This window comes from Hakea prostrata, chromosome 2, assembly GCF_041222555.1.
Source record: "Hakea prostrata isolate BN-2017 chromosome 2, UWA_Hpros_2, whole genome shotgun sequence".
NCBI lineage: Eukaryota > Viridiplantae > Streptophyta > Magnoliopsida > Proteales > Proteaceae > Hakea > Hakea prostrata.
The window spans coordinates 57,784,714-57,799,981 of record NC_142601.1 but is presented as its reverse complement, the minus strand read 5'-3'; the positions used below and the strand labels follow the sequence as shown (position 1 = coordinate 57,799,981).

The 15,268-nt window shown below is 36.7% G+C and overlaps 1 protein-coding gene across 2 annotated transcripts; it reads left to right on the top strand.

Annotated features, from left to right (window-relative positions):
• Positions 1-5,785: 5,785 nt before the first annotated feature.
• Positions 5,786-9,820, top strand: YAB5 (plant-specific transcription factor YABBY family protein). 2 transcript variants are annotated; one of them, XM_089143086.1, is made up of 7 exons: positions 5,786-6,215; positions 7,221-7,340; positions 8,106-8,226; positions 8,357-8,405; positions 8,531-8,606; positions 8,692-8,763; positions 9,530-9,820. In XM_089143086.1, exons 1-7 carry the CDS (start codon positions 6,138-6,140, stop codon positions 9,575-9,577), a joined length of 564 nt encoding a protein of 187 aa, XP_088999212.1. In that variant the 5' UTR covers positions 5,786-6,137; the 3' UTR covers positions 9,578-9,820. The 2 variants fall into 2 exon arrangements, with proteins under 2 accessions (XP_088999212.1, XP_088999210.1); XM_089143084.1 differs by having other exon boundaries at positions 5,790-6,215; positions 8,103-8,226; positions 9,530-9,819.
• The last annotated feature ends 5,448 nt before the right edge of the window (positions 9,821-15,268 follow it).

Sequence of the window (15,268 nt, the reverse complement as noted above, 5' to 3'; positions counted from 1 at the left end):
CAAGCTTCATGTTGCAGGTGACGATTTCGCAGCTTTGAGATAGCAAATTAATTAGGTCCCCCTTTTATGTAGGGTCCTTTCACTTTTGTCTGGTTTTATTTCATTTCATTTCTGCCTTCCCGTTCCACCTACATACCAGACTGTACTAGCCACTCCAAAAGCACTTGTAGCTTTTCCTTTCTGGGTGATCTCTCATTAAAGTCGATCTCAATTACCATAGCTGCTTGATATATGCTTCCATGGCAACTCAAAACTCTCAAATATCAAATCAAAGAAACTAGCTAACTGTTACCCTTTTGGGTTCTCGCAGAGAAAGAACAAGACAACAGGCAACTAATTAGGCAATAAGGCAATTGTCCAAATGCATGTAATTACACCAATACCCCCTCAAATATATATATATATATATAAATATAATTACACCAAGAGCAAGCATCATAAGAATTAAGGTCCTACTATACTGTAATAGGGAAATGATGATGATCACAGTGCATGACAGGTCTCCACCGCTGCTAGCTAGTGCGCACTCGCCAATATATATATAATTCTAAAGTGCCAAAATCTGTGATGAATATATACTACCAGATAGGAATAGAACTTTGCAGGTGACAAGTGTAGTTAATTAGTTATATGGAACTGGTTCGCCAGCATATTTGGGTTTGCCTGGCCTTCGCTTCTCCTCTTCTTTCCAGGATGCTTGTTGGATGCGGATCTCTAAAAAGTCCCTGAGTTCCTAGAAGAGCCAAGCACATAGCTAGGGAGAGCTGGCCGGCCGGGTTTTCCATTTTCATGTATGTCATTTGGATGGAGAAGATCGATCGAAAATCTATTCTATTAAGAACCCATCAAATGAATATCAGACAGGAGATTGATGGTGCTGCTGCTTTCTTTGTGAATCATAACAGCTTTGCTGATTTTTAGTTTAAAAATGATTAACGGTTGTTCTTGGATATTTTCTTTTTGGATTTGGGTTAGGGTTGCCTGCAGGGTCTGCTGCTGATGTCTAATGGTAATGTAAAAAGATGGATGGATATTCCAAATTCCAATTAATTCCTTTCTTGTTACGCATTCGTTGTTCTTAATTTCCAGACATTCATGATTATGGCCGCTAATTCATCCGTGCAATGCACAAAGATATAGGCAGCTTTGAATAATTGAGACAACCATTAAAACATGTTTCACATTCAAGACCAGACAGTTCCAAATCGTACTTAATTCATTGCATTTCTCTCATCTGTCACCTTTTTTTGGATCAATCCCTATCTGTCACCTGATTCAATACAAAGACTTGGATCCTCAACAAATTTTTTTGTTCTTTTTATATTTAAGATGCGGGTTACCTCTAATTTATGTTATCAGTTTTCAGGGATAAACGACTTTCTAAATGTATAGTGATAACACGCGAGAAGAACATAACCCTTTACCTGCAAGGATAGAGGATCTGAGCTCCAATATAAAACGTATGCTTTGATATTTAAATTTAAAGTAAGAAAAAAAAATCTAAAAATTGTTAATGGTAATTTTTTAAATTAAAATGAATTTTGATAAATATCGCACAACCATTAATAAGGGAAATGTTAGCTATCCCTAGCATGTGTGTGTTTAGCACATGATGACAATTCATCTAACATCTAAAAAAAGAAAAGCATTTTTAGTGGCATTTACTATTATATGAAATTATTTATTAAAAAAAGATATTACCTTTAGGAATCGTTATTGTTACTCGCTTGTATAGTTGTATTATAGTTAATTAAGGTATTATTTTTTAAAATTATTAATTTAACCTTAGACTTTGTCAAAATTCATTAATGCTTCTGTCATTAAGTTCTATTAATTAATCGATGACGTAACATTTTTTTATTTTTTAAAAGCTCCAAAATAACCTTGAGATTTTTATTATTAATTCATCTCATCAAGATCCAACTCTTTCAAATCTAAAATGATAAGAATATAATGACAAAAAATTGGTATTCCACTATTCCATGTGGTTCTTCTAAATAAGCATAATATCATATTTTGGCTTTTTAATTATAAGGGTAAAATGGACATTATGGACATTATAAGGTGCGTATTTTAACACTAATAGAAGTGAGGAGGGAATAGTAATTTCATAATAAGTTTTGTTTGGTACTTACGCCATAACATAAAGGGATAAAAGTAATTTTTCCTTATCTTTATTATTCTTAACGTAAAATTTTCATTTTAAAAAGACTACCTTTCCAACCCCCACTTTTACTCTCCCCGGCCCCCACCAATAGCTCACTTAGCCTTCTTGTTGCCTTTCTCTTGCACCCGACCCCACCATAGTCATTCCACATTATATAAATAAAGTTAGTAGCTTAAATGCTTAATCAAGGAAGCCTTCGTCTAATCATCCCTTTAAGTAGATGGATTGTGGATTCGAATATGAAAAGTCTATTATCTTTTATTGGTCCCATGGAAACACGCTTAATATATGGTGAAATTGCTTCAGTGCTGCAAAATAAATGTGCATCACAGTGTAGTCTACAGTCCAGATTGAAACTTGTGGTTGAGACAAAATCTCAAATTACTCATTTCAGCTCATTTTGCGAAAGTGATCTTTTTTTTTTGTAAAGTTTAATTGTAAAACGAATAATCGAAATTTCATCTCGACCGCAAGTTGAGATTTCAAAAGTAGACTGCAGTGTACCACGCATTATTGCGCAACACCCAAGTAGCGCTCAATATATGGAGGCAACAGTGTAAAAGCAATAATCACTACCATGGAATACCCTTTAGCCCCATTCCATCCTTCAGCTGCTTTCCTACCTCCTTAACCTCCTTCCTTTTCGTTTCTCCTCCACCACTTGTTTCCCAAATCTGCCCCATCAACCCTACCAGCCTACTTCCTTGTCTGGAGGTGTCAATGTACCAGATTGGGTCAAGGCCAGTCTAAAACCAACTCAAACATAGGAACCTAAATCCTAAGCCCAAATTCTATCATACCTACTAGGGCTTAAGAACTGCCAACCTAAACCCTACCTTGCCAGGATTCTAATAAGTTATCTTGATAGGATCAGGTAGCCCTGAATTTTAGCCCTTCCATGCTGATGAGACATACCTACATGATGTAACACAGAAACAAAACAGCTAGCATACTTACCTAGGTTAATGGGATACTTGGACAATAATATATAATTCTAACTCAGTTAAATTAAAACATGCTCGGGTAGGGTCGAACTAGGTTCGCTCGAGGGCTAAACTTGCACCTACCCAACTCTGCTGAGGTTGGTTATTTTGTAAGTCAAATCCGCCCTCCAGGTTAAAATGTTGGGTTGGGTTCAGGCAGGTTTCAGTCGGTTCAAGTTGGTATGGTTTTATTGACACTCTTATCCACATCTCCTTCCCCTTTTACAAATCTCATCCGATTTCTGCTTCTTTTTTGTTTTTTTGGTGTCTGAGGTTCATCTAGGTCAGCTTGCGCGCACCTTGATTACATCCTCAAAGGGAACTTTGTCATTCGCAAGGGTCGAACCCATGTCCTCTTCTTCACTGAGAAGTATAGATCTTACCACTCTCCCAACCCTGCATTAACGATTCCTGCCTCTTCTTGCAAGTCTCGACCTTGCTCTCACCCCCCCCCCCGGGTACCTATCTACACATCTCCACCCCAATGGCTTGCCCATCACTTAGTTGTCCCTCGTCCTTCTATCTTAACTTAAACCTCCCTCTCTATATACCCCTTCTCAACCCTTTTTCCACCAGTCCCTCAACTTGACCTACAATTCCTTCACCAACTCTTTTCGCAAATAGTGATCCCCACTTTTCTACCTCTCCCCGCCCCCATGTTCTGAACTCTGACACCCAACTTGTTGGTTGTTGCGAGTGATACAAGTGAGATTTTTTTTTTTTTTTTTCAAACATACATGTGAGAGTAATGTAATATGAGTATATCGTCAAATCTCAATGAGTCCAAGACTTCTATTTATAGATAAAGAGATACATAATAGGACAAAGACATATATATTAGGACGATGTCAACAATACAAATACATCACTATATAAGTCTATCCCCTAACATTGCGTTAGTGTCACTGCTTTCATTTTGTCAATTTTTCCATTGTCTCTAACGTATTTTTATGTGTGAGAGAAAGAAGGGTTCAACTTCAATGTTGCACATTTAATGTGCAACACTGAGCTGTGTGTGGTCATGATCGAATGAGAGATTGAGGTCAAAATCTTGACCACTCATTTTGTATTTTTTTGGAGTTACAGGTAAGTGTGGTTGAAAAAATTAAAAAATATATAATACGAAACGAGTGGTTGAGATTTTGACCTCGACCACTCAGTGCATTCTTACCGTACGCAGTTCAGCGTTGCACGTTAAAGAGAAGTGGGTAGATTTTGATGCTTTGAGAATTGATAGATTTGAATTTTAAATTAATATTTAAAAGTAAAAATAATAACAGATGGAAGGGTACATAAAAGAGAATGGGAAAAATCTCACCCCCCGCTTGAAAAAAAACAAAACCTCAACAAGGAAACACAACCAGTAAAAGACAAATGTCGTCTCACAAATCAAGATTAGCTGAAGTGACAGTAGATCTTGATAACGTTTCTCATTATCCTTAAATTTTCGTGTTAGATATTTTTCTCATTGGTCTACATCACGTGTGTCGTTTATTTATTTTTAATTTATTTATATAACTCATTGATAAATATTTTTGTTTCGATACTATTTTTCAATTAATATTACAAGTATTCATGAAAGAAAAATAAATAAATACATAAATAAATAATACGAGAGCATGGTGTGTTATCATGCACCATTGGATTTTTTTTTTCTTTTTCTTTTTCTTTTTCTTTTTAAGAAATCAATTCATTGAGAACTCGAGCTGGTACATTGACATTTTGAATTATGGCATCTCAACCGGAAGGACAACCTTTTGATAATGAATCTACTACTAAATTGGAGTTTCTTAAAACAAAATTAAAGCAAATACATTCAAAAGAATTTTCACTTGGATTAATATTTGATATCACCATGCCCTGAGTAAAAGTTTGAATATACCATAGTTGCTTGGTTGGTAAGAATAACACCTCTTAGCGAATATGTTGTGGATTCAATCCTACCCGATGATATATTATTTAATATCTCCATCCTTAATATATAAAAAATTAGATGTTCCAAGAAAGGAAAAAAATCTGAATAGGACCTTAAATGTATATGTTGAATCACTTGCACTGAAATTGCTTGGATGTCGCGCAATTAATGCACAACACCTGCAACAAAGGGTTGAGATCGAGATTTCAACTGTTCGTTTTTAAAAAGTGTGTTTTCACACTTTTAAGAAACAAACTGTCTAGACTGATTGCAGCACAATATTGCACATTAATTACGCAGCATTGAAGTTGAGCTCAATTCTAATACCTTGCAATAAACCCTATTAAGAATTTGATGCTTAATGCATGTTTTTTGGGTAAACTTACACGGCCAGGCAGCAATCTCTTCCAGTGATCTGAAAATAGAGAATGTTAATGTGTGTCAACAGTCAACACCCCCCGGACGGAAAGGAAGTTATGGTTGCACTCATTTCTTCATCATAGCTTCTCTGCTCGTATTGGAATACAGCCAAAGACTCATCTATCTCTCTTTCTCTCTATCTATCTCTCTCTACACCTTGACAGAAACCCTAACCTGACCAAAAGTCTTCTCCTAGTTCAAAACCCAGTTACCACTAACCTTGTGATTCTTTGATTGGTAGGTCCAAGCCCTAAACGTATCGCCTTGCAACGGCCATCACTAAAACATTCATTTCGTACCCTAAAACCACTTCTCCAGTGATATTTCCCTTCCTGGCTCATTATCGATGTTCCCGCTTTGGATGCTATCTTCTCTCTCTACTTTTTTTTTAATTTTAGTGGATACTCCCTTCATGCTTTAACCCACTTTTTCTCCTACTCTTATCACTTGTGGATTCTATATATCTGTGTTCATCGTTCAATTTGACAGTCAAAATCAGAATTGCGAGTTTACCAAACAAAGAGTAGAGCTCAGTAAAGCTGTTCCTTGGTTTCTTCTCAAGTCTTTTGCTCTTGTACCTTCTTCTTCTTCTTCTTCTTCACTTTTCTTTGTTTCCTTTCTTGCTTTGAAAGATAAGATTTCAGAGGAAAACATGTCGAGTTGCATCACCGATGTCGCTTCTGAACAGCTCTGCTACATCCCTTGCAACTTTTGCAATATCATTCTCGCGGTATCTGATCTCAGACCTCTCTCCTTTAATGAGTTTCACTTTTCTTTTTTCTCATTAAACCAGACCAATATTTTATTTTTGTTTGAGTATGACATGGAAAGACAATTGCAGATCATGAATAAAAGAACAAGTCTTACAAACTCAGATCTGGGGTTTTGTTTATTTGTTTTCCTTTCTTCATTTTTTTTCTTCTTTCTAATGGGTTCTCGTTTTCATAACAGTCAGGTCTCCATCGTTATGACTTTCCTCTCTCTTCCTCTCTCTCTCTTCTCGCTCATCTTCATTTGCTTTCAAAAAAAAGTCATAACTGAAGGTGGACTGCGAAGGACGAGAGAAAGAGAGATTTGAAGAGATTACGTGGGATTTTTTCCAGTACAAGTTGTTACTTTATTTCTATTTAATTTTTAAACGTTCAATGTCGATAAACAAGATTTGATATGACGAAGACAACTCTTCCAAAGTTTCCTTGATATCTTCTTCCATCACGGGCAAGAGTACAGATCAGGGTTTTCAAAAAAATGAGTTTCACTTTGGTTTTTCTCTTTATCCTTTTTCATCCTTATTAAATAATTCCTACCTGAAGAAATGAAGAGACTGGTTTTTCTACTTTACAGTTGACAAATCAGACCTAAAGCTCAGTTTTTGTTTTTTCGAGTGGAAGGTCACGTAGCATCATATGTTGACAACACAGTGAAGAAGGAAACAGGGTTTCAGTGTCTCTTCTTCCTAACACTCATCAAAGAGTGAATCTTCACCCAAAAGCCAGTGTCCAAAGAGACAGATGAAAACCCGGCGGTGTGTGTTGAGAATTTTTGTGACAGTGTTTGCAGAGCTTTTTCTTTGCGTTTCATATCATTCTGAGTTTGCTAAACACTCAGCTGGGGAGGAAAAAGAATCCATTATTTCTGTCCATTCTTGGTGCTGATTTTCTAGAAACAGAAGCTTAATCTCAATAAAGTTTTTGAATTTGTTGTATTTTTTGGCTGGATTATGGTGTTGTTGCAGGTTAGTGTTCCATGCAGTAGCATATTCGACATAGTGACTGTGAGATGTGGGCATTGCAGTAACTTATGGTCCGTAAACATGGCTGCAGCGTTACAGTCTCTGTCTTGGCAAGATCCGCAGGTTAGAACTCACTCATGAGATAATTAACAAACCCCAACACGTCTCTCTACCTTTCATTTAGTTTTCCTTGCTTGTTTCAAGGGCGCCTTGTCTCTAGCCCTACAAACTTGGGAGAGTTGGCTTCTGAAAACTTGGGACTAGGGCTTTTTATTCGAATTTCGAGGCATTTAAGGGGTAAGTAAGATGTGTGAACCCCAAAGCCCTGGCTTCAACTGTAACCCTAGCTGCTAGACAGCCGCCTGTTAAATATACCCCCTAACTCCCTAAGAAAATAAAGCCGCAGCTGCTATATTGTTCAGGTCAGCGACTGTCACAATCGGCCAAGCAGCAAAGCATTTTTAGGGTTTTGGTAGCCTCCTTTATTCTGATTTCTGTTACTATTATTTCTTCTTTTTTTTCTCCTTCGAGGTCTTTGATTTGATTGACAGTGTAGTTGTTGTGTTGGGGAAGTCCCTAGATTCCTCTGCACTGTCTTCTGTGGTAGAAGCACATCCGAAACACAGCATTCCTGAAGCCCCTCAAACCCTTTCCATCTGTCAATCAAATCAATATTTCAATAACTTCAGAAGACCCCATTCTTTTATTTGTCTCAGAATAAGTTGATTAGACACATTATTAACTGATCCAGTCACCTCAGAACGGCCTTTTCCTTCTCTTTCATGAAACTTTCTTTCATACCTACATAGAAAGGACCATTTTTGAGTATGTGAGAAAGGCTGTGTGAAAACCTAATCTTAAACATCTTCATGGATTCTTTGTCAGAAGGCACCAAACCTCACTATGGGGGATTACAGGACTGATGTGGGTTCATCTTCAAAATGCAACAACAGCAAGCTCCCTATGCGAGCAACCAATGCTCATAATGAAGAAAGGATCATCAACCGCCGTGAGTTTAAAATCGTTCTTCTAATGGCTTTACTCTCTCCTTTTTCTCTTCTCTTACATGGTATTAGCTACCATCAGTGTTTCTATTGCATTTATTTTACTGTACTGAAATGTCCACATACATGCTGCAGCTCCCGAGAAGAAGCAGCGTGTGCCTTCTGCATACAATCAGTTCATAAAGTAATTTATCAAATTACCATTACTTTGTCTTTTTGACTAGTTTGTAAGCTTTAGGCGGCTTGATTAATGATATTACTGTTGACTTACCTTTCATCACTGCTTGTATTATGTGGTGGGCTGGGCAGAGAGGAAATCCAGAGGATCAAAGCAAATAATCCGGATATCAGCCACAGGGAAGCATTCAGCACTGCCGCCAAAAACGTTAGTTAATCAATGGCCCAGAACAGTCTAATTACATTAACCTCTTTTGTTCATAAGTTGATGGTGATTTACTTTGCTTTGTTAGTGGGCACATTTCCCTCACATTCATTTTGGATTGATGTTAGAGTCCAACAACAACCAAGGCAAACTGGATGAGGTAAAGCATCTACTATTGTATTCCATTTTCTATAAAATTAATCTGAAAATAGCCTTTTAATGAATGGGTTTAAAGCTGTGAACATTTGCCTCTCCTATGTTTATGTATTTACTTTGTTTAACATTAATAGTCACAAAGAGTACTGATCTATATGCCCAAGCAAGCTAATTTGTCATCAAGCAAGAATACAAGAGAGCCTAGCTAAGTAGCTAGTAAGGAAAATCCTAACTTGTATTCTCTTAATTGCTTGGATTTTTATGCTGGGTGATTGTAGTAAGCTCTTTTAACCAATATCATATGAGTTTTGGGGGTTCAAAGGGAGGGACCTAGTGCAACAGTAAAGTTGCACCATTGTAGCAAATGGTCGCGGGTTTGGACTTGGAAACAGCCTTTCTACTAAAACGGGGTATGGCTGCATACATTATGATCTACTCGAACCTGTGAAAAGTTCTTGCATTGAGTATGCTACCCCCAACCCACCTTTTCCTTTCTTCAACAGAATGGGGATTCCATTTAGATAATGCAGCTGAACATGCGATCATTTGAACCAAACCAGCTCTTACTGTAAATGTTTCCAATTAATGAGTAGTTTTATAATTTGTGGTTAACAATTTTGCAATGGGATTCTGATCCAATTAATCTCCATTTGGATATTTTTGGTTACACTCAATATAGCTTATAACTCGTTTGGTTGAAGTTTTTATTGCCACAGGAGCATCTGATTTTTTTCATTCTAATTTTGCCCGACACATATATGTATATACAGGTGTCTGAGAATCATCGAATGCCAAAGGCCGGAATCTTGAACAAATGATAGAATCTATGACACTGCAAACTTTCTCTGAGGAGTCCAGGTCTCTTAAATCTATGAAGACTTAATTCTTTGAAGAACCTTTCTGCTGTAAAAGGACAAAAGTCTTTTAAGTTACCCTTGATGTATTTGTTGTGACATGTTTCTTTGAATTGAAGCAAGGTTTTTGTTTACCATTTCCGCCAATTCAAACTTCCCAATAGTTCTGATGCTAAATTAAGTTATAACTGGTGTATTTGTTGTTTTACATGACAATGATGTCTCAGAGTAGCATTGGCAAGTCTAGCAGTAGGCATGTAAAATGATAGGGTTAGGCTACCCTCTTATGCCAAACATGCCCTATTCTTTCTCTCATCTTCAAGAAGCATTCAAGTGAGAGAGGACTGATGAAAAGTGAATTTGGAGCTACTATGATATGGCTCCTTTCATCCTTCTTGTCCATTTCTCTGAGCAATAATAATGGCAAGAAACAAGAATGTAGAAAGATGATAAAAATGGCCGGATTTGCTGAAGGAGTTACAGTAACCCCCGAGATTTTCTTCATCGATTTGTTAATGAAATGATGTCCTTAAGGGATGCCATTGTATGTGAAAAGAAAAGCGAAAGGACCATCAATTTTTAAACTTGGGTGAGAAAGAACTTCTAAATCCAATTCTTGCTAAGTGTTATCTGAAAGACAACTCAACAAGAATAATTAGAACACAGGAAAGCTTTTTCTTCAACATTTACTACTCCCTCTCACTTTTATATCTTCAAAATTAACTTTTTCCAGCACAGAAAAAAAAAATTTTAATTATATATCTATGATAGTCATAAATTTTATTCCCAATAAGTTATTTATATCTAAAGTAAAAAAGAACTTTTGAAATAATTTGAAAGTGAACTTACTAGAGTACTATTATTCTCAATGAGCTTCACTGCTCCATTGGAATTTCAATTTCAGTCACAAAATAAAAAAATAAACAATTTTTAAAAACAAAACTTGTTACACTAGAACAAAATTAAGGTTTATCAATCAGTTGAGACCTTGAGTAATTCTTAAAATTTTAGTAGTAACCCCTATGCCCTAATCTCAATTCTCCTTTCCCTCGGTATTCCAGAAGATGATATAGTTGTAAGCAAAAGTATGTTCAATTGTCGTAAAAGACTAACATTATTAAGTTTGCATTATTAATTATAACCTACAATTGAATTGTTTTTAATTTTTTTTTTTAATTTTTTTTTGGGTGGAAACCTACAATTGAATGTTAGTATCTAGATTTACTTATTTTAGACAAATAGAGCCTTAACTTAGAAGTCTACCTTTACAACAGTTTCTTCGATCCTAACCAAATCAAAAAACAGAAGACACCCCAAATACATTCAATAAAGGCATTCACTTAAGTTATGTCTAATCATGTCCAGGACATATTTTCTACAATCTAGAGAAATACCTACCAAATTAAAGGTCCTTAGTAAACAAAGTCCAAACATCCAAGGTTGCCAAATGGAAGGAGAATCTACCTTAGAAAACAACGTAAGGTCCTCAGCAAAAATCATATGGAAGATAAAATACTCAATTCGTACATGAAGAATTTGAATTTTTCTTATCTGACACTGAGTACTGAAACACTAGCGAGAGGGGATCCATGGCAATAGTATGAAGATGGTGGATCCTCTTTTCTCATGCCTCACTTTCCATGGATAAAAATGTTAGGACTTATGGTCACGACTCGCCTACCGAATAAAGTGCTCTAAGAGATCCCATACCATTTACAATTGTGAAAGAATTCCCTACTTAGAGAATCATAAGATTTGTAAACAAAATTCGAAGCTAGATAGTTGAGGAGAACAATCCTTCAAATACATTCATCTAACAATAACATTATGTGCATCAACTCATCCTCCCTCCTGGGAAGGAGAAACCTACAATCTCAATTTCTTCACTACTACCACAAGGTTTCGTCAAATTATGCCAAGAAGATTTAATTCTTCAAGAATCTATTTGGAATAGATTTTGAAAGAATATGAAAATGAAAATTTTCTTCTTTATATATATATATATATATATATGGAGGAGGGGGGTTAAAAGCTATCTAATGCTAGTTACTCCTAAGTTATCTCTGACTTTTCCCAACTATATGATTAGAGTGGTGTCTAGAGGTCAATTTGTGGTTTACACAAACATCAAAAGGTTGAAATATTTAAGTGAGCCTTTTGTCCGGCCTTATATCTGAATACGAAAACCATGCATTGCAGATGACCAAATAGTTCTTTCTCTGCTGTATTATTTTCACAAGTTATTTTTGCATGCAAAATGGTAAGATTATCCTTACATTTTAAAATTTTTAAATAAGACAAGGTGTTACAAGGTAAGAGTCTTTGTAATTACCAACCATTACAAGTTTTTCCCTAAGTTAAAACGTGAAACCAATCTTCTTATTCAAATATTTATGAAATGCTGACAAAGGGTTTTATTATCCTAAATATTAAATCAGCTGCCCTTAAAATACATACAATGCCATGTAATATTGCATACCAATGAAGTAGCTCCTTCTGTTTTAAGTACACTTCAAGATAGGGAGAGGAGAAGCTGGAGAAGAAGACTGACCTTTTTATCTTTGTTATCATTTTCCTTTTCTTTTTCCCATTTTTATCAAAAGAGTTCACCAATAATAACCATTTTCAACCTTTTTTTCCTTGAAAGTGGAAAGCTGTAACTGTGTACAACTCCACACCCATCAAGTTAAACACCCACCAAAGTTTTACTGCAGGAATATGAATCAGTCTCTGGGCTCCACATCAACTCAGACAAGCCTAAAGTGCTATTCAGTCCATATACTTCTCCTAATACCAGGTCAGTAACTTCTATACTAGATATATTGGAGGTGTAGTCTCATGGTGTCTACCTAGGTCTTCCAACCACATTTGGTAAGTCAAAATCTTGCACCTTTTCTTTCATTTTAGATAAAATTAGTTCTAAATTATCTAGATGGCGAAAGAAATATCTTACCTAGGTGGGAAAAGAAATACTTATAAAGGCCGTGGCCTGTGCCCTTCCCATGAATGCAATTTCCTGCTTTCTAGTGCCCCAGGAGTTGTGCCACAAGTAACACCAAAAGATTAGGCAATTTTGGTGCAAAAACACTAATGGAAAGGGAGTGCATTGGGTGGATTGGATTGTGCAAAAACAAGAGAGAGGGTGGTCTGAGCTTTAGAGACCTAAATTGTTTTAACAAGACCCTACTAGCTAAGCAGGCTTGGAGACTCCTCAATTGCCCTGACTCATTATGGGCTGGGGTTATGACCGTAAAATGTCTTCACAATGATGGCCTTCTAACTGTAGGGGCCTCTAGGTTATGACTGCAAAATGTCTTCACAATGATGGCCTTCTAACTGTAGGGACCTCTAGAACCGCATCTTGGGATTGGAAGAGTGTATTAACGGGTTGAGACCTTCTACTTTCGGGCTTAGGAAGGAAAATTGGGAACGGAAAAAATACCTTAATATATCATGACCCTTGGGTTCTCTCCCTCCCCTTTAAGGGCATTGTGAATCCCCCCCCCCCCCCAGTGGCCCACCTTTGTGAGTGAATTAATAGATTGAAACACCAACTCTTGGAAGAGACCCTTTTGGACACTTTATTCTCACAAATGGAGATTAATGAGATTATCTTCTTTCCTATACTTTCCCATATCACCTCTAATTCATGGTTTTGGGTAAAACATGCCCAAGGAAAATTCAGTCTCCTGGGTCTAGTAACTTTGCCTCTTCTTCAGTTTCTAACTGTTGGAAAGAGATGTGAAATATCCCAAACCTCCCCAAGATTAAACACTTTATCTGGAGAGCAACGAGTGAGGCCATTACTACTAGTTACAATCTAATTCATGGGCACTGTTGTATATCACCTCTTTATCTACTGTGTGGTCAGGAGATTGAGTCTACTTTACATGCACTAATTTTTTGTCCCTTTGCATAAAGTTGTTGGAAAGCATCTCCCCTAGACTTAACTGTTCATATTTTTTGGGCTCTTGCACTATTGGATTAAATTTCATCACTCCAAATTTGAACAAACTAAGGATTTAAAATCAGTGGATATGATATGGAGTACCTTGTGCTAGCTCATACGGAAATCCCGAAATGACTTTCTCTTTGAAGGGAAATATCCATCCTTAGATGGTATCTTGAGAGCCCTTTGGGCTTTATATTATCAAGTGCAATACCCTATTGAAATCCCCAATATTCCCCATTTGGACCCCATTCTCATTAAATCTAGATTTTCACTTGCAGGTGTATGTGGATGGAAGCTTGGACAAATAGACAAAGAAGGGTGGACATGGTTGTGTGATATGGGATTTTCACAGGAGTTCTTGGCTACCAAAGTTGTCAATGGCTCAAGCACCTCTGCGACTGTGGTGGAAATGGAAGCTGTTAGAGATGGTATTTGCTGGCTCGGACCCACAAATACCCAAGGTGGTACTCTACTCAAAATCTAAAGAGTGACTGATGCCCTCAATGGACAGTGGCATTCTCTAGACTAGTTCAACTGCAATGTCATGGCTAAAATTTTTAGATTATATTGTCCAAGGGTCTAAAACCTTTAGTCTTTGCAGGGTCTGGTGGAGCTGCCCACCGTTGTTCATGTTGGACTCATCTTTTAATGCCTCCAGAGAGGTTAGCCTGAGAATAGTTTAATTTAATTTCTATGTTAGATGGAAAACAAATCCACTAAAGATTTAAGACACTAATAAGTTTCAAACCATATTTTGGCAACAGTTAATGTATGTAAATAGGGTCTCAAAAACTAAATTGTGCGTATTCAATTTGTTTCAGGGTGCACAGCTTAATCTCATAGTGAGAACAACCCAACATTCTTTACATCATGTGAGAACTTTTTTATAATATTTTCCCCTTATAGAATGTCTCCCTTTATTTATGATGAAGATTTTTTTCTTCTTTTTTCTTCCCAAAAAAACCAAAATTTTCACTAGAAACAGAAATCGAAAAACTCATCCCCATGTAATTCCAGTTCTATCATGTATGTGTAATTGATTCAGAGTTTGTCACAATTACTGACACAAAATACAAAAGGAGACGCTCAACTCTAGCAGATTTTCAGACCCAAAAAGGAAAAAGGTAAAGAAAAAAAAATACAAAAACGCTTTACAGGTTCATATCTTAGGTTCCTGAGGAAGGTCTGAAAGTGTGGATTTCAAGAAAGAACGCAAATAAATAATTAAAAGGGGAGGTAGGGTTCATTACTTCATTCAATAGGTGAAGCGGATCTGTAACGTCACATCATGCTTTTCTGTCTTTGTCTCAATATTAAATTCAGGTCATCTCATTTGATTCCCACTTGACTTAAAAGACTGTTGCTCATCAGTCCTGTTTGGGAGCTATGAATGAATGAGGATTTAGGCATCGCTTTTGCTCCTCCTCTACCTCCCCTAGCTCCCTGCTTATGTTTTGTCTTATTATGACTTACGGTGAATGTGAATATTCTTAACTTGCCCGTTAAAACAAAGAAAAAGGAATCTGTATGAGCAGAGTCTGCTTTGTAGCTGGACTCTCTCCCTTAGTCCTCTGCCCCGAATTAAAGCAAATTTGACTCAATATTGTTAGGTCCAAGGTTCGAAATCTCGCCAAAACTCGCATGTGAGTGGCCAGGGACACCACCAACACAACGACACTGCCGATATTTTGATGACTTTTGGT